This window comes from Balaenoptera borealis (genome assembly GCF_965194805.1).
Source record: "Balaenoptera borealis genome assembly, chromosome: 16".
Taxonomy (NCBI): domain Eukaryota; kingdom Metazoa; phylum Chordata; class Mammalia; order Artiodactyla; family Balaenopteridae; genus Balaenoptera; species Balaenoptera borealis.
In genome coordinates, this window is record NC_138872.1 from 16,062,106 (window position 1) to 16,082,200 (window position 20,095).

The 20,095-nt window shown below is 44.4% G+C and overlaps 2 protein-coding genes and 1 long non-coding RNA gene across 7 annotated transcripts in view; 2 read left to right on the forward strand and 1 right to left on the reverse strand.

Annotated features, from left to right (window-relative positions):
* Positions 1 to 17,073, reverse strand: part of LOC309614092 — a 32,097-nt gene extending 15,024 nt beyond the window's left edge. For both annotated transcript variants that reach the window (XR_014236011.1, XR_014236012.1), the window contains exon 1: positions 1,203 to 17,073. This is a non-coding gene — a long non-coding RNA (uncharacterized lncRNA). The remainder of the gene's footprint in view (positions 1 to 1,202) is intronic.
* The window catches only part of RIMS4 (regulating synaptic membrane exocytosis 4), a 143,695-nt gene that overhangs the window by 121,377 nt on the left and 2,223 nt on the right, over positions 1 to 20,095 (forward strand). For both annotated transcript variants that reach the window (XM_082361809.1, XM_082361808.1), the window contains exon 6: positions 19,534 to 19,701. In XM_082361809.1, the coding sequence (XP_082217935.1) occupies positions 19,534 to 19,653 (120 nt within the window). In that variant the 3' untranslated portion in view covers positions 19,654 to 19,701. The remainder of the gene's footprint in view (positions 1 to 19,533; positions 19,702 to 20,095) is intronic.
* ADA (adenosine deaminase) overlaps positions 1 to 20,095 on the forward strand; it is a 113,538-nt gene that overhangs the window by 45,160 nt on the left and 48,283 nt on the right. The window lies entirely within an intron of this gene.

Below are 20,095 nucleotides of genomic sequence, written 5' to 3' on the forward strand. Positions count from 1 at the left end.
ACCACACCCCATGGATCATCCTGCAGATGGCAGGCAGAGAGTGGGGCAACTGTAGATTCATAACATATGGTGGCTCCGCCTGAGGAATCTGAGTTTCTTAGAACCCCTTGCTCGGGGACTCTTAGCCTACAGAGTGTCAGGCACGAAGGGGCCTGGCGGGCTGGGCCTGGCGGGCTGGGTGGAGTTGTTCAGGCTGCTTCTCCCTCCTCTCCCTGGGGAGGGGAATTTGCATGGTCATAAGAGACCAGACTTGGGCATCTCAATTCCACAACTTCCTGGGCTGGTCCCCTGGACAAGTGAGCCCACCCTCCCTGGGGAGGGGAATTTGCATGGTCATAAGAGACCAGACTTGGGCATCTCAATTCCACAACTTCCTGGTCTGGTCCCCTGGACAAGTGAGCCCACCTCTCTGAACCTCAGTGTTTGCATCTGCAGAATGGGGGAATAAAATTAGCTCCTTCCACATGGGTGAAGAGGAAATGAAATCACCGATATAAAGTGTTAAGCCGAAGACCTTGAAGCCAGTCAGTGCTCCTTAAGTGCTGGCTGCCCTTATCTTCGCTGGAGGGAGGTGTCCACCTCCGGATTCTGTCACTGACCCCTCCCCATCCTGCATCTCCAAGGCTAGGGTTGACAGGGGCCACAGCACTCCCAGAAGAGCTTTCTCTTCCCCGGAGCAGATGTACTGGATGGAAGCAGCCCTGGCAGGGTTGGTCCTAGCCCTGACTCGTCCTCTTGCCAGGATGTCACCAATCTCAGTTTGCCAAGCTTCAGTTTCTTCACCTGGACGACGAGCACAGTCCGCCCCCCCCCCCCCATCACACGGATTGTAACAGAGCTCAACGGAGGCAGTCGATCGATCGTTGGGCTTCAGTAGCCAGACTCCACAGGCGCCCAGCCCTGTGTTCGAATCCCAGCTCTGACCTCCTCTCATTTTGTGACCTTGAAGATGTCACTGATCTAAGGCTTGGGGGCATTCGAGTGGGTTAACACTGGCTCCTACCTCAGAGGAGGGATAAAATGGGACCAAGGATATAAAGTGCTCAGCTCTATGCCAGGGACTTGGAAGGGCTCAGTTAAAAATAGCAATTATTATTATCGCCTCTGGTCTCAAGATTTTGGAAAGTACGGAGAGGGCTATAAATCGAAAGGTTCTTAGCTCAGTCTCCATGAGATACATAAGAGGAAAGTTCCACCCTCACCTTGAGGCCCTCTGAGTCCCCCGATGCCCCCTGCCTCAGATGGCTCTTCCAGAGCTCACTTCTGCTACCCTCTTCTGAGAATTGGAGCCACGAGGGAGGCAGCATGGTGAGGGGCTGGGAGTCTGGAATTCTGAGTTCCAGTTCAGCTTCCACTGCTCTCTGGCTGTGTGACCCTAGGCAAATGCATGCAGGCTCTACCCTAAGGACCCATCGGCCTATGACATTCACTGACTCCTTCCTCACAACAGCCAGTGGCCAAGGAGGGAGGGTGTGGCTCCCTCCCGGGGTCAGGGTCAGGGTCACTGCTCTGTGTGGAATCTGGGCTCTGCCTTCCAGAACTGCCTCTCCTGATGCCTGGAATTCCACCATTCATGACTCATGCCTTTGGGAAATCAGTGACCTCAACCCACTGTGTAATAACAATAACAGTCCCTCATGGCTTTTCTTTGCTGATACTCCTGGGTCTCAGTTTGTCTCAGCACGCTGCTGTGATGTAGGCAGTGAAAGTGAGGATCAGGGGCAGAAAGCGAGACGCCCAGAGCTACACAGCAAGTTAGTGGTCGAGTCTGGCATCCTGTCTCCTGGCTTCTTCGTCAGTGCTGTTTCCCTTTCAAACAACTTTCTTTCAAAATGCCGCCCCTGACCTTTGTGCAGCCATGTTCACAGCAGAACCATTCACAACAGCCAAAAGGTGTGAGCAAACTTAAGCATCTATCGACAGATGAATGGATCAGCAAAATGTGGTTTATACATGCAATAGAATATCATTCAGCCTTTAAAAAGGACATTCTAACACAGGCTACAGCAAGGAAAAGAGTATAGGACATTATGCTGCGCAAAATAAGCCAGTCACAGAAGGACCAATATTGTATGATTCCACTCATATGAGGTCCCTAGAGCAGTCAAATTCATAGAGACAGAAGGTAGCAAGGTGGTTGCCAGGGGCCGGGGGAAAGGGGATGGGGAGTTAGTGTTTAATGGGTACAGAGTTTCAGTTTCACAAGATGAAAGTTACAGAGATGGATGGTGGTGACGGTAGCACAACAATGTGAATGTACTTAATGCCACTAAACTGTACACTTAAAAATGGTCAAGATGGCAAATTTATGTTATACATATTGTGCCGAAATTTTAAAATAAAAAAAATTTGCTGCTTCTAAGAGGAAGATGGTAAGTCCTAACATTTTGAAGGACATGTCACTTAGTTTACCATGATTTGTATCAGTCAGATAGTCTAGGTCATGCTGCTGTAACAAAGAACCCTCAAATCTGACTACTGAGTCAAGCACTTAACCACTGCTCCATTACTGCCTCTCACACCAAACCCTGTAGCCCCTGGAACCTTCTTCCTTGCTGTCGTAAACCTCTCCCTCCTCTGTCTGCACCGCAGGCCCAGGATAAGGCAATGGAATCAGTCAGATTCACCCTTGACTGGCTGTGTGGCTGTGGGCAAGCCAGCTAACCTCTCTGAGCCTCAATTTACTCATCTGGGAAATGGGGCAATAACAGAACCTCAAGGGGAGAATTCAAGAAGCATGGAAAGCATTTACCATGACCTCAGGCATGCTGTCAGCCTGTGGGGATATTTAAGCCTCAGGCAGAGTTTGACCCTAAGTTCAACAATCCCATGAGAAACACCTTCTTCCTGCCAACCTTGCGTCAGGGGCAGGGAATGGGTGGGATGGGAGCCAGAGGCTGTAGAGACAGTTGTCTCGAGCCTGAAATACTTTTCTCCCCAATAATCTGTTTTCAATCTCTCATTTCTTTTTTTTTTCTCCTTTTTTAAACTCATCCTGCCAAAAAACAAGCATGTAAGTGTGTGTCAGCTCCCAGCCCAGTCAACATATCACCCTTTGGGAATTTCTGCTTTAAATGCAGGGGTGCGGGACCCTTCAATAAACCACATGCATTTCAACCTCCACACCTTTGCACGGGCTGGTTCTCCTCCCTGCCACTTGGTACCCTGTGCCCTGGGTCTATTCCGAGCCTGTTCACCATCTCTCAAGGCTCGGCCGCAGGGCCCTCTCCTGCAGCAGCCCCTCTGCTCTCTGTCTCTCCCGTGTTCACAGGACCCCTACAATTTCCCCAGGTCTGGACACATTTTGAATTCTTGTCTCCTCTTCTTATTTATCCTCTTTGAGGGCAGGGACAGTGGCATCCACTTCTCTGCCAAGTCTGAGGCTTTCATGAATCAGAGAGCCTTCATGACCACCATATCAGTGGGAGATGATGATGATGATTATCCCCATTTTACAGATGAGAAAATGGAGGTCCTGAGAGCAAAGGTGAGTGGTCACACCGTTGGGGAATCGGGACCCCTCTCCCCTAGGTCCCTACCTTCACCGAGCCTCCCTGCTGGAGGCTTAACCTGCATCAGCAGGGAGTGGGTGAGTGTGGCAGTGGCCTGCAAGCTCTTCTCTGAACTGTTTCCTCCTCTTCCTGGACACAGAGCTGGTCTACATCTCCCAGCCTCTCTTGCAAGGGAAGCAAGGCCTTTTTGGTAGACTTTCCATGCCTCTTTGTGTCACCGAGTCCAAGCTCACTCTGCTTGCCTCACGGCAGGCCAATGAATCAGAAACAAGGTGTCGAGTCAGGGAATACGACTTTATTCGGAAAGCCGGCAGACCAAGAAGATGGCAGACTAGTGTCTCTGATAAACCATCTTATCTGGGTCTGGAGGCCAGTTTCTTTTACAGAATCAGAGAGGGAGAGGTGGTGAGGAAGTAAAGTAAAAGGGCCATCAGTCTTGCAAAACTTCCCCCCCCCCCCCCAAATGACCAGCCGAGGTGAGGGGATGTGTTAGTTTCTTTTTTCTTGCAGCCATTCACAGGTGCACAGGGTTCCCTGAGGCAGGCCATTACGTATGATTATAATAACAAAAGCAATGAAAAGCAAAGGTCAGAGTCAAAGAAACAGATCCAACGGGGAGTCTGATTTAGCTCTTCCCTGTTACATTTGCAATGCGACTTTGTCCTGGCTCCCCCGTTCAAGAGGTGGATTCTGTTTCCCTCACATAAGGTTTGGCCTTGGGTCTCTCTCTACTCAATAGAACGTGGTGGAAGCAACCTTGTGCTAGTTCTGGGTGCGGCTTCTAGAAGCCCTGCAGCTTCTCTCCGTGCCTGTCTCTGTTTCTCTCTGCTTCCTCTGCCAGCCTCAGGAGAACGGGAGGGCACGTGGAGTGGAGCCACGTTGTCTCAGCCAGCTTTTAGATGACAGACAGGTCTACTGTCTGTCATCTACTGCTTTAAGTCACAAACATGGTCTCCACTCAAATTTTAAATGTCCAGTCAAGATACTCAAGGCAACTACTAACTTGATTTGGGTTTAGACCTTCTCCCCTCGTTTTTCCCAACAGTGGGGAAGATGGACGGAAGTTGAGGCGGGGTAGGGGTGTGGGTCTTTCTCCCTTTCTCCTCCCCTCCCCCACAGGAGGGGCAAGGGGACTCGATGGAGATGGCAGCACTGTTGTGGGCTCCACGGAGACAGTCATCTCTGCGGGGCTGCCCCTCTCCTCCTGAGGGTCCCTGTCGCTCCCTGCTCAGCCCTGGGAATCCAGCATTCAATGCCAGCCTCTTGCCCCTCTGGGAAGCCCTACAGGACAGGACCCAAGACGACCCCCTGCCAGCCAATCCCGCCCCCCCATACACACACAGAGCCCCCATTTGATCTAGAAACCCTCCCAGGTCCCCTCGCCAGAAGTGCCACCTCTGTTTCACTGTCGCAGGTCAGAGCCCCTCGGCTGGGAGCTGCAACCCCTCCTACACAGCAACTCAGCAAGCACCACCTCCACCCCCGCTCCCTTCATCTTCTCTGAGTCCATAATGGCTGAAGACACGAGGCCGGGGATGGGTCCTGGTCCACTTCCTTTGTAAGTCCTTTGTACGTGTCACTTCTTTCCTATCTCTGTGTCCTCTGCTTAACATTTTGATATATTTAAACATACGGGAACATCACTTCTACCCTGTTCTCCCCTTGGTTTTTATTACCCATTATATCTTGAATATTCTTTCTCACCTTTCCTTATAGACACCTCACTTTTTAAGTTGTGGTAAAATGAACATAATATCAACTTTACCTTTTTAACCATTTTTAAGTGTATGGTTCAGTGGTATTAAGTACATCCACGTGGTTGTACAAACATCACCACCATCCATCTTCGAATGCTTTCCATCTTCCAGAACTGAAACCTGTCCCCATTAATCAGCAACTCTCCATCCCCCACTCCTCCCAGCCCCTGGCAACCACCTTTCCACTTTCTATCTCTATGAATTTGACTCCTCTAGGTACCTCTTTTTTTTTTTTTTTAAATTTATTTATTTATTTATTTTTGGCTGTGTTGGGTCTTTGTTGCTGCGTGCGGGCTTTCTCTAGTTGCAGTGAGCGGGGGCTACTCTTCGTTGCAGTGCACGGGCTTCTCATTGCAGTGGCTTTTCTTGTTGCGGAGCACGGGCTCTAGGCGCACGGGCTTCAGTAGTTGTGGCATGCAGGCTCAGTAGTTGTGGCTTGCAGGCTCTAGAGTGCAGGCTCAGTAGTTGTGGCGCACGGGCTTAGTTGCTCTGCGGCATGTGGGATCTTCCCGGACCAGGGCTTGAACCCGTGTCCCCTGCATTGGCAGGCGGATTCTTAACCACTGCACCACCAGGGAAGCCCTAGGTACCTCTTTTAAGTTAATCATAGAGTATTTGTCCTTTTGCGACTGGCTTACTTCACTTAACATAATGTCCTCAAAGTTTATCCATGTCGTAGCGTGTGTCAGAATTTCCTTCCTTTTTAGGGCTGAATAATATTCCGTTCTATGTATATACAACATTTTGTATATCCATTCATACATCCTTGGACATTTGGTTTGTTTCCATGTTTTGGCTACTGTGAATAATGCTGCTATGAATGTGGGTGTACAAATATCTGTTCAAGACGCTGCTTTCAATTCTTTGGGGTATTTACCCAGAAGTGGAATTGCTGGATCAAAGGGTGTATGCATTTCAGGGGAACTTCTTATGGTTTAACATCTATACAAAGCTAAGCACAAATCCTAAGTGTTTAGCTTGGTGAATTTTCATAGAGTGATCGCACTCTTGAAACCAGTGCCAGACCAACTGAAGAATAGCCCACAGAAAGTAGCCATCATCCTGACTTCCAACATCACAGATTGGTTTTGCCTCTTTTGAAATCTGTATAAATGGAATCATACCATATGTATTATTTTTTGTGTGTGGCTTCTTTCTGAGCTTCATCCATGCTGCTGCATGTAGCTGTTCATTCCTTCTCACTTTAGTGCTCCTTGTGAATATACCACAATTTATTTATCCATTCTACCATTGATGGGCATTTAGGCAGTTCCTAGTTTGAGGATATTTCAAATAGTGCTGCTATAGAAATTACTAGTACAATGCTGTCCGCTAAAATATACTGTGATATATTTTATCACACAAAAGAATTGAAAGCAGGAACTTTCAATCAAGAGATTTTTGTACACAAATGTTTATAGCAGCATTATAACAGCCAAAAGGTGGAAACAACCTAAGTGTCCATCACCTGATGTTTGTTTATCCAAACAAAACATGGCACATAAATACAATGGTATATCATTCAGCCTTAAAAAGGAATGAAATTCTGACATGGGCTACAACATGGATAAAACTTGAAGCCATTATGTTGAGTGAAGTTAGCCAGTCACAAAAGGACAAGTATTGTATGGTCCTGCTTATATGAGATACCTAGAGTAGTCAAATTCATAGAGATAGAAAGTATTGATAGAATGGTGGTTACCAGGTCTGGGAGGAGGCAGGAATGGGGAGTTATTGTTTAATGGGTGCAGAGTTTCCATTTGGGATGATGAAAAATTTCTCGAGATGGATGGTGGTGATGGTTGCACAACAATGTGAATGTACTTAAGGCCACAAAGTGGTACAGTTAAAAATGGTTAAAAGAATAAATTTGAGACATTCACAGAAAGATAGACAAGATGAAAAGGCAGAGGGCTATATACCAGATGAAGGAACAAGATAAAACCCCAGAAAAACAACTAAATGAAGTGGAGATAGGCAACCTTCCAGAAAAAGAATTCAGAATAATGATAGTGAAGATGATCCAGGACCTAGGAGAAAGAATGGAGGCAAAGATTGAGAAGATGCAAGAAATATTTAACAAAGACCTAGAAGAATTAAAGAACAAACAGAGATGAACAGTACAATAACTGAAATGAAAAATACACTAGAAGGAATCAATAGCAGAATAACTGAGGCAGAAGAACGGATAAGTGACCTGGAAGACAGAATGGTGGAATTCACTGCCACGGAACAGAATAAAGAAAAAAGAATGAAAAGAAATGAAGACAGCCTAAGAGACCTCTGGGACAACATTAAACACAACAACATTCACATTATAGGGGTCCCAGAAGGAGAAGAGAGAGAGAAAGGACCAGAGAAAATATTTGAAGAGATTATAGTGGAAAATTTCCCTAACATGGGAAAGGAAATAGCCACCCAAGTCCAGGAAGCACAGAGAGTCCCATACAGGATAAACCCAAGGAGAAACACACTGAGACACATAGTAATCAAATTGGCAAAAATTAAAGACAAACAAAAATTATTGAAAGCAACAAGGGAAAAATGACAAATAACATACAAGGGAACTCCCATAAGGTTAACAGCTGATTTCTCAGCAGAAACTCTACAAGCCAGAAGGGAGTGGCATGATATATTTAAAGTGATGAAAGGGAAGAACCTACAACAAAGATTACTCTACCCGGCAAGGATCTCATTCAGATTCGACGGAGAAATCAAAAGCTTTATAGACAAGCAAAAGCTAAGAGAATTCAGCACCACCAAACCAGCTCTACAACAAATGCTAAAGGAACTTCTCTAAGTGGGAAACACAAGAGAAGAAAAGGACCTACAAAAACAAACCCATAACAATTAAGAAAATAGTAATAGGAACATACATATCAATAATTACCTTAAACGTGAATGGATTAAATGCTCCAACCAAAAGACACAGGCTCGCTGAATGGATACAAAAACAAGACCCATACATATGCTGTCTACAAGAGACCCACTTCAGACCTAGGGACACATACAGACTGAAAGTGAGGGGATGGAAAAAGATATTCCATGCAAATGGAAATCAAAAGAAAGCTGGAGTAGCAATACTCATATCAGATAAAATAGACTTTAAAATAAAGAATGTTACAAGAGACAAGGAAGGACACTACATAATGATCAAGGGATCAATCCAAGAAGAAGATATAACAATTATAAATATATATGCACCCAACATAGGAGCACCTCAATACATAAGGCAACTGCTAACAGCTATAAGAGAGGAAATTGACAGTCACACAATAATAGTGGGGGACTTTAACACCTCACTTACACCAATGGACAGATCATCCAAACAGAAAATTAATAAGGAAACACAAGCTTTAAATGACACAGTAGACCAGAGAGATTTAATTGATATTTATAGGACATTCCATCCAAAAACAGCAGATTACACTTTCTTCTCAAGTGTGCATGGAACATTCTCCAGGATAGATCACATCTTGGGTCACAAATCAAGCCTCAGTAAATTTAAGAAAATTGAAATCATATCAAGCATCCTTTCTGACCATGACGTTATGAGATTAGAAATGAATTACAGGGAAAAAAACGTAAAAAACACAAACACATGGAGGCTAAACAATACGTTACTAAATAACCAAGAGATCACTGAAGAAATCAAAGAGGAAATCAAAAAATACCTAGAGACAAATGACACTGAAAACACGATGATCCAAAACCTATGGGATGCAGCAAAAGCAGTTTTAAGAGGGAAATTTATAGCAATACAAGCCTGCCTCAAGAAACAAAAAAAACTCAAGCAATCTAACCTTACACCTAAAGGAACTAGAGAAAGAAGAACAAACAAAACCCAAAGTTAGTATAAGGAAAGAAATCATAAAGATCAGAGCAGAAATAAATGAAATAGAAACAAAGAAAACAATAGCAAAGATCAATAAAACTAAAAGCTGGTTCTTTGAGAAGATAAACAAAATTGATAAGCCATTAGCCAGACTCATCAAGGAAAAGAGGGAGAGGACTCAACTCAATAAAATTAGAAATGAAAAAGGAGAAGTTACAACAGACACCACAGAAATACAAAGCATCCTAAGAGATGACTACAAGCAACTCTATGCCAATAAAATGGACAACCTGGAAGAAATGGACAAATTCTTAGAAAGGTATAACCTTCCAAGACTGAACCAGCAAGAAACAGAAAATATGAACAGACCAATCACAAGTAATGAAATTGAAACTGTGATTAAAAGTCTTCCAACAAACAAAGTCCAGGACCAGATGGCTTCACAGGTGAATTCTATCAAACATTTAGAGAAGAGCTAACACCCATCCTTCTCAAACTCTTCCAAAAAATTGCAGAGGAAGGAACACTCCCAAACTCATTCTATGAGGCCCCCATCACCCTGATACAAAAACCAGACAAAGATACTACAAAAAAAGAAAATTACAGACCAATATCACTGATGAATATAGATGCAAAAATCCTCAACAAAATACTAGCAAACAGAATCCAACAACACATTAAAAGGATCATACACCATGATCAAGTGGGATTTATCCCAGGGATGCAAGGATTCTTCAATATACGCAAATCAATCAATGTGATACACCATATTAACAAATTGAAGAAGAAAAACCATATGATCATCTCAATAGATGCAGAAAAAGCTTTTGACAAAATTCAACACCCATTTATGATAAAAACTCTCCAGAAAGTGGGCACAGAGGGAACCTCTTTCAACATAATAAAGGCCATATATGACAAACCCACAGCAAACATCATTCTCAATGGTGAAAAACTGAAAGCATTTCCTCTAAGGTCAGGAACAAGACAAGGATGTCCACTCTTACCACTATTATTCAACATAGTTTTGGAAGTCCTAGCCATGGCAATCAGAGGAGAAAAAGAAATAAAAGGAATACAAATTGGAAAAGAAGAAGTAAAACTGTCACTGTTTGCAGATGACGTGATACTATACATAGAGAATCCTAAAGATGCCACCAGAAAACTACTAGAGCTAATCAATGAATTTGGTAAAGTTGCAGGATACAAAATTAATGCACAGAAATCTCTTGCATTCCTATACACTAATGATGAAAAATCTGAAAGAGAAATTAAGGAAACGCTCCCATTTACCACTGTAACAAAAAGAATAAAATACCTAGGAATAAACCTACATAGGGAGACAAAAGACCTATATGCAGAAAGCTATAAGACACTGATGAAAGAAATGAAAGATGATACAAACAGATGGAGAGATACACCATGTTCTTGGATTGGAAGAATCAATATTGTGAAAATGAGTGTACTACCCAATCCCTATCAAATTACCAATGGCATTTTTTACAGAACTAGAACAAAAAATCTTAAAATTTGTATGGAGACACAAAAGACCCCAAATAGCCAAAGCAGTCTTGAGGGGAAAAAACGGAGCTGGAGGAATCAGACTCCCTGAATTCAGACTATACTACAAAGCTACAGTAATCAAGACAATATGGTACTGGCACAAAAACAAATATAGATTAATGGACCAGGATAGAAATCCCAGAGATAAACCCAAACACCTATGGTCACCTAATCTATGACAAAGGAGGCAAGGATATACAATGGAGAAAAGACAGTCTCTTCAATAAGTGGTGCTGGGAAAACTGGACAGCTACATGTAAAAGAATGAAATTAGAACACTCTCTCACACCATACACAAAAATAAACTCAAAATGGATTAGAGACCTAAATGTAAGACCAGACACTATCAAACTCTTAGAGGAAAACATAGGAAGAACACTCTTTGACATCAATCACAGCAAGATCTTTTTTGATCCACCTCCTAGAGTAATGGAAATAAAAACAAAAATAAACAAATGTGACCTAATGAAACTTAAAAGATTTTTCAAAGCAAAGGAAACCATAAACAAGACGAAAAGACAACCCTCAGAATGAGAGAAAATATTTGCAAACGAATCAATGGACAAAGGATTAATCTCCAAAATATATAAACAGCTCATGCAGCTCAATATTAAAAAAACAAACAACCCAATCAAAAAATAGGCAGAAGACCTAAATAGACATTTCTCCAAAGAAGACATACAGATGGCCAAGAAGCACATGAAAAGCTGCTCAACATCACTGATTATTAGAGAAATGCAAATCAAAAATACAATGAGGTATCACCTCACACCAGTTAGAATGGGCATCATCAGAAAATCTACAAACAACAAATGCTGGAAAGGGTGTGGAGAAAAGGGAACCCTCTTGCACTGTTGGTGGGAATGTAAACTGATGCAGCCACTATGGAGAACAGTATGGAGGTTCCTTAAAAAACTAAAAATAGAATTACCATATGACCCAGCAATCTCACTACTGGGCATATACCCAGAGAAAACCATAATTCAAAAAGACACATGCACTCCAGTGTTCATTGCAGCACTATTTACAATAGCCAGGTCATGGAAGCAACCTAAATGCCCATCGACAGATGAATGGATAAAGAAGATGTGGCACATATATACAATGGAATATTACTCAGCCATGAAAAGGAAAGAAATTGGGTCATTTGTAGAGACGTGGATGGATCTAGAGACTGTCATACAGAGTGAAGATAGGCAGAAAGAGAAAACCAAATATCATATATTCACACCTATATGTGGAACCTAGAAAAATGGTACAGATGAACCGGTTTGCAGGGCAGAAATAGAGACACAGATGTAGAGAACAAACGTATGTACACCAAGGGGGGAAAGCCGCTGGGGGGTGGGGGTGGTGGTGTGATGAATTGGGAGATTGGGATTGACATGTATACACTGATGTGTATAAAATGGATGACTAATAAGAACCTGCTGTATAAAAAATAAATAAAATTCTAAAATTAAAAAATAAATTTGATACTGTGTACATTTTACAGCAATAAAAATATGAGCCAGAAATGCAAATCATGTATGGAATTTAAAATTTTCTAGCAGACATATTTTAAAAAGTAAAAAGAAACAGGTGGGATTTTTTAAAAATTATTTAACCCACCTACCAAAAATATCATTTTAACACATCATCAACATAAAAAATTTATTAGGGAGTTATTTTACTTTTTTTTTCATATTAACAAAATCTAGTGTCTATTTTACATTTACAGCACATCTCAGTTCGGACCAGCCGCATTCCAGGTGCTCAATAGCCACATGTGGCTAGTGGCTACCATATTCGATCGTGCAGGCCTGGTACAAGTCTTTCAATGAATGCATTTTGTGTTTCTGTTAGATGCATGTGTGTTTTTAATCTTGATAGATGTTACCAGACTCCCTTCCATAGGTGTTAAACCAGCTTTTAATCCCACCAGCAATGTACGAGTGTGTTTCTCCACACCCTCACTTGTATAACTGCCAATTTGATAGATTAAAAAGTGCCTGCTCCTTGTGGGTTTAACACAGGTTTCTCTTATTAAGGGTTAAGATCAGCATCTTGTTATATGTTAAAACCATTATGTTTCCTTTTCTGTGACCCATTGGTTCACCTCCTTTGAAGCTTGTGTTTTCTATTTCTCTGCACATTTCTCCATGCTCCCCAGACCCCACCAGAACCTGGGACTAAGCGAGCGCTCAGGGTCAAGTATTTCTGAATCATACGACAGCGGTAGCGGGGTTGTTCCCAGCAGGGAGGATTCTGTTGGCCAGAGTCTGGGAAGCAGGGTTTAATCTTTGAGGGCACACCGCCCTCTGTTGGCAAAGCTGAGTTTCTCGGCCTCACCTTGGAACAGAAGAGGAGGCTGGGCAGCTCTGGGGGGAACCAGGGGCTGCGCCTGGAGACTGGGTTTGATTGCACTTCTGCTGTGTGGCTTTGGGTAAGTAACTTCATCTCTCTGGGCTCTCCAACTCTTTATCTGCAAAATGGAAATAATTACCGTTCCTCTCACTGACAGGCTTGCTGGAGGAATAATCAGGTGATGGGACATGAAGGAGCTTAAAAGAGGGTGTGGCACAAAACAGGCTAAGTATATAATAGCTGGGTTTTGGAGGGTTTTGTTTGTTTGAATTTATTTTATTTATTTGTCTGCACCAGGTCTTAGTTGCGGCTCACAGGATCTTTTTAGTTGTGGCATGTGGATTCTTAGTTGCGGCATGCGGACTCTTAGTTGTGGCTCACAGGATCTTTTTAGTTGTGGCATGTGGATTCTTAGTTGCGGCATGCGGACTCTTAGTTGTGGCATGCGGGATCTAGTTTCCTGACCAGGGATCGAACCTGGGCCCCCTGTATTGGGAGTGTGGAGTCTTAACCGCTGGACCACCAGGGAAGTCCCTGGGTTTTTTTGGTTTGTTTTGTTTGGTTGGTAGCTAGAATTCTTGACATTTAGAAAGTCCAGAGATGGGGAGAGAAAGGATGGCCTGGAGCTTAGCAAAGGAGGCAGCAGGTAGAGCTGGATATTCATGGGTCCACCACTGCCTCGCCAGCTTCCAGACCTCAGTCTCCTCTTCTGTGGAATGGCCACCTCACTTCACAGCAAGGACGGGACATGCAGCAATACCTGGGACCCTCATACACATGTGACCCCATTCCTGACCTGGGCAGGGCCCCAGCTTCCCTCCACATTGGGCCGGGCACACAGAGTGTTGAGCAAGTCTAGGCTTAACACCCACCAGGGCATTTGGAATCTCCTGGCCTGGACTCTCCCTCCCAGGGACCTGTAGGGGCCTTCTGGAGACATTTTCCCCCAAAAAGCACCCCAGTGCAGGGTACCCCTATGAGCACATCACCTGAGCACCAGCTCTTTGGTGGCGCTGGGTGAGGACCATTTTATAGGAGCCAATCTGTTGTCCTCCTGCCACAGGGCCCTATCTTCGTATCTGCCATTCAACTCTTGCCTAATTGACAGTTACACTCAAGTCCTTCCTCTGCTCTAAAACCTCCCATGGCTCTCCATTGCCTGATTCCTCACCCTGACGTTCAAGGCCATGCATGGCTTAAGTCGATCTGTCTGTGGAGGGCGTGCCTAGGTTGCATGAGAAGCACTCACTAACATCCTGCCCTTCCTTTAAGATTGAACTAAATGCCACTTCATTTATTCCTCTATCATGCATTCATTCATTCAACACAATTTATTAAACACATAATTTATTTATTGATACATCTTTGTCACCTACTAGGTGAAGACATGATTCTAGGCCTGGAGTAGAAAGAGACTGTGGTCTTAACCAGTTGTAACTAAAATGTCTTAATTTTGCAAATTTTCTCAAACATGTGACCATGTAAATGCGTTGCAGAGCCCCTCCAAAGGTCTTGGAGGGGGGGATGTAAATCCACCTCTGTGTCCAGCCACGTGGGGCCGTCTCCTGGTGCAGGAAGCCTTCCTTGACAATGCTCTCTTCTGCCTCTGAGCTCCAAGGTCTTGACTCCTGGCTCCGTCACCAATTAGCTATGTGCCCTTGGAAAGTCATTTTACCAAGTCTCAGATTATTTATATCAAGTGGTAATAACAACTCCTACCCGGAGAGAGTTATTGCAGGAATTGCGTTAGATTAGGTGTAACAGTGCCTGCGCGTGGTAAGTCTGCGTTGTGTGGCAACTATCATTAGCAGCAGCAGGAGCAGCTGACTTCGGCAAGGCTGGCTCCCAGCAACTTGAGGGATCCAGAGGTTTGCTCTCTTTGCCCACTAGAGGGCACCAGAAATCACAAACGACATCCGGTCACTGCACCCTGGCTAAGCAGGTGTCCCGGAGCTCCCTAAGGGGGTAAGAGTGAGGGGTTTCCGGGCTCAAAAGAGACCCCCAAGGCCAGCCAAGAGCCTGACAGTTTCCTGTGTTCCTAGGTCTGGCTGCCAGTGGTGGAGGCAGGCTGCATCTGGCCCACAGGGGTCCTCATGCCCAAAGCCCTCCTGTCCGTCCCTCGCTACATCCCACAGCCCAGAACAGTGTGGGTAAAAGAGCTCTTGTTTCTGGAGCTGGCTCTTCACGTTTCTGTCTCTTGACCTTGGGCAAGTGACTTGACCTCTCTGAGCTTCAGTGTCCTTTTCTATAAAATGGAAATGTTACTGGTCCCAAAGAAGGGAAAAGCCTCTCTGTGGAGAGGGTATGGCCATGATTGTTTGTGTCGCTTTCACCCAGTAAATATGCTACAGTGTAATTTGCTGTTTCCTGCTGATAACAAATGTAATGTGTTGATTAATCCAAGTGTTGTATTGAGCGCCTTACCATGAACCTAGCCCTGTACTGGTTAATGAGATTGACAAAAATGAAGCTAGGGCTTTTTGTTAGGGGTAGTGGGATTCTGGGTGATAGATTTCTACCACCTCAGCCCCCCTCTATCCTCCAAACTCTCTACAATGTTGATGCATTGCTTTTACCATGATGGAAAAGGAAGAAAGGGAGAGACACTGATTGGGCACCTACTGTGTACCAGATGTTTCCACGTCATCCTTCCTCTAAGACAGCAGGCTCCGTGCAGACAGGGACCACCTGGCTTGCTCACCGCCGTATTCTCTGTGCCTAGCACGATGCCTGGTACATAGTAAGGTCTCAATAGACACGTGTTTAATGATCAAGAATGACTTGTGCAGAGTTTACACAGGAGGAGCTGAGGTTCAGAGAGGTTGTGTGACTTGTCTGAGGTTACCCAGCTAATGGGATGCAGGGCCAGGATCCTGAGGAAGTTCTTTCTGCTCAGTGCCTGTTCTTCATCCCTCCATCCTCACACCCCTTTGTCCAAAACAGCTTATCTTACAAATACATACTTATGTAGTAGTGGTTAAGCAACAATCCCAAGAAGTAGGTGTTAGAATTTCCCCCATTTTACAGATAGGAAAACTGAGGCACTGGTCCGTTAACCAACTTGCCCAGATCACACAGCCAGTAAATGGTAGAACCAGGATTCTAAGCCAGGCATCCTGTCTCTGAAACACTTGCAGGTGACCACTCTGCCATGCTACCTCTTGGAGGGGCTGCTGGGTGTGAATCTTATCTTCTCGATGCCCTGGGGAGCCCTGGAGGACCCGGATCATGCCGTCTTTTGTACAGCCCCTGGAGCCCCTGGCACAGTGTTGGGCATGCTGCAGGCCCTCAGTTCAGGCCCTCTGGCTGGGGGGTTTGTCCATCAGGGGAGGCCCCTTAGCTGCTGTTGCCCCATTTAGAAGTTAGTTGGTGGCCCTGGGTTTCTAGTGCAAGATCATCTCTACCCTTTGAGCCTAGAGCCACCTGTCCATGCCCCACCCCCCTCCTGTACACACCTGCCAGCAGCACTTTGAGGATGGGAGGAGGAGGCAAGAGTTGGACTTTGGCCCCTTTATCTGCACTCCTTTCCCCACTCTTAGACAGATGTATGTCCAGAAGTGTATGGCCTGTGTGCACATGGGCATATATATATATACAGGCACGTGAGCCCACGTGTACAGTGTGTTCCCGTGCACATGCCTGTGGATATAAGCAGTCCTGTGTGTGAGTGCATATGTGTATCTGGCTGCGGTATGTGTGCTCCTATCCGAGGGTGCAGATGTAGACTTGAGTGTGAGCCCGAGTTTATGTGCAGCTTTGCACATGTATGTGATGTGGAAAGACAGAGCACCAAAGTGGAAGGGCAGCTCCTTGCCTAGTCTCAGTTTCCTCATCTGTAAAATGGGGACAGTAATGGTCCCTCACTGGTGGAACAGTGCCAGACACACAGAAAGTACCATAATATTGGCCATCATTATTATTATTATTAATAACCTCCCAGGAGTTGTGTGGAGATTCCACGAAATAATAGCTTTGAGGGTCTGGCTCAAGAAATGTTTCTCCCATCATCCTTAGATCAGTTGTCTTTTTCTTCTTTCCCTTGGTTTTATCATCGCAAAGGTAATATAACAATGGTCTAGTTTGGGAAATAGAAGTGGGGAAGGGTAAGACACCTGTCACCTAGAACCCCATCACCCCCAACACAAGTAGTATTTTCTTTCTTTTTCTTTTTTTTTTTTTTTTAATTAATTAATTTATTTATTTCCGGCCGTGTTGGGTCTTCGTTTCTGTGCGAGGGCTTTCTCCAGTTGCGGCAAGCGGGGACCACTCTTCATCGCGGTGCGTGGCCCTCTCACTATCGCGGCCTCTCTTGTTGCGGAGCGCAGGCTCAGTGATTGAGGCTCACGGGCCCAGTTGCTCCGCGGCATGTGGGATCCTCCCAGACCAGGGCTCGAACCCGTGTCCCCTGCATTGGCAGGCAGATTCTCAACCACTGCGCCACCAGGGAAGCCCCGTATTTTCTTTCTTTTTAATTAAGAGTTTTTGGTTTGTTTTTTTTTAATTTATTTTTGGCTGCGTTGGGTCTTTGTTGCTGTGCGCGGGCTTTCTCTAGTTGCGGTGAGCGGGAGCTACTCTTCGTTGCCGTGCATGGGCTTCTCATTGCAGTGGCTTCTTTTGTTGCAGAGCACAGGCTGTAGGCGCCCGGGCCTCAGGAGTTGTGGCTCGAGGGCTCTGGAGTGCAGCCTCAGTAGTTGTGGCACACGGGCTCAACCGCTCCGCAGCACGTGGGATCTTCCCAGACCAGGGCTTGAACCCGTGTCCCCTGCATTGGCAGGTGGACTCCTAACCACTGCGCCACCAGGGAAGCCCAATAGTTTTTTTAAATTAATAGTTGCTGTACAATATTTTATGTTACAAGTGTATAATATAGTGATTCAGAATTTTTGAAGGTTATACTCCATTTATAGTTACTGGAAAATATTGGCTATATTCCCCATATTGTACAATATATCCGTGTAGCTTATTTTATACCTGATAGTTTGTACCTCTTAATCCCCTACCCCTATTTAGTATTTTTATTTCTGCTATTTCTTTCCAGACTTTGCTCATAAGTAAGCTAGCACAAGGTTTGGCACTAGGATGGTGCTTTAAGCACGTTTGGATGGATTAACAAACATTTTTTTTCAGCTTAGATGACTAAACTGAGTGTTTTCTATCCTACTTTTGTTCCCTTATCACGGGCATCTTCTGTGTGACAGCCAGTAATTTATAATTATTAAAGATAATAGAAGAAAATTAGAAACTTCCCAATGCCCCCAAACTGGGACATAGTCAATTGAGTTATGGAAGAGTCACTTTAAGAAATGTTGTGGGTTAATAACAGACATATAAGATTCTTTTCTTTCTTTGGGACAAGTTAGTGTTTCCATATTAGGAAAGGGGTGTCCCAGGATTTATCTGTCCCTGGACATGAAGGGGATGCCATTGAAAAAAATGAGACTATAGCCAGCCAGAAAAATGCAGATCAAAACTACAGTGAGATACTTCTACACACCCACTAGGGTGGCTATAATCAACAAGACAGACAATAACAAGTGTTAGTCAGGGTGTGGAGAAATGAGAACACTTGTACACTGCTGGTGGGAAAGTAAAATGGTGCAGCTGCTTTGTAAAACAGTCTGGCAGTTCCTCAAAAGATTAAAAATAGAGTTACCATATGACCCAGCAATTCCACTTCTAGGTCTGTACCCAAGAGAAATGAAAACATATGTCCACTCACAAATGTTCATAGCAACATTATTCACAAGAGCCAAAAGGTGGAAACAACCTAAATGCCCATCAACTGATGCATGGACATATTAAATATGGTCTATTCACACAGTGGACTCTTATCTGGCAATAAAAAAGAATCAAGTACTGATGTATGCTACACTGTGGATGGACCTTGGAAGCATTATGCTCAGTGAAACAGGCCAGCCACAAAAGACTTTGTGTGATTTCCATTTTGCATGATTCCATTTATATGAACTGTCCAGAATAGGCAAATCCATAGAGACAGAAAATAAATTGGTGGTTGCCTTGGGCCGGGAGGGGCAGGAAATTAGCAAGGGGAGGTGGGTGCTAGGGAATGACTACTAATGGGTACAGGGGTTTTGAGGGGAATGAGGAAAAAGTTCCAAAATTGTTTGTGATGAATATAGTAAAAGCCATTGAATTCTATAATTTAAATTTATAAATTATATAAATTTATAATTTAAATGGGTAAATTGTATAGCATGTGAATTTTATCTAAATAAAGCTGTTATAATATATTTTTTAAAAGGATGGAAACCCAAGATGACAATGAAAATATACACTATCATTTATTAAGAGCATGGCCTATGGACCAAGTACTTGGTAATCTCATTTAACTTTCACAGCACCCTTGGTAGGTTATTTTCCCCACTGTACAGATGAGGACGAGGGTCAGAGGTTTTGAGTAAGTGGCCCAAAGTCACTCAGCTCTTTTGTGGTAGAGCTGTGATTTGAACCCACGCTCATCTGGAAGGTCCATGCTCAGTCTGAAGTACTTTTGTTGTAGTTCCCGTTCAAGATGGCGATGCAGGAGGCTGCTGAACTCACCTCCTCCCACGGACTCACGGAATCTCCAGATACATATGGAAGAGTTTCCTCTGAAAAAAAAACCTCCAAAACTAGCTGAGTGACCCCTACGCATCGAGAGAATGAGAAAAAACTCACTCGGAAGCAGGTAGGCGAGGCTGAGACACAATCTCGCCATAAACCCCATCCCTGGCACAGTGTCCCACAAGTGGAAAGGAACTCAAAACCCTGATCTTCTCCCTGAGGAGTGAAGGGTTTGAACCCCACATATAGCACCCCAACTTTTCAGACCTGCACTTTAAGTACTTTTGTTGTCTTCTTGGAAGGGGCCAGGAGCTGGTGCACCCAGCAGGCTGGACAAACATGCAGCTTACAGGACATGTAGGGCCCAGGATCTGGGTCTCCTCCCTAGTCTTTATCTAGCCTGGGCAGCCAGAGATCATGGTCAGGGCTTTTTATCATTCCCTGAAGCCTTCTCCCAGCATCTCCCTGTTTATGGCCCCTTAAGCAGACCCCCAACAAAGGACTGCCCAAGAGGCCCC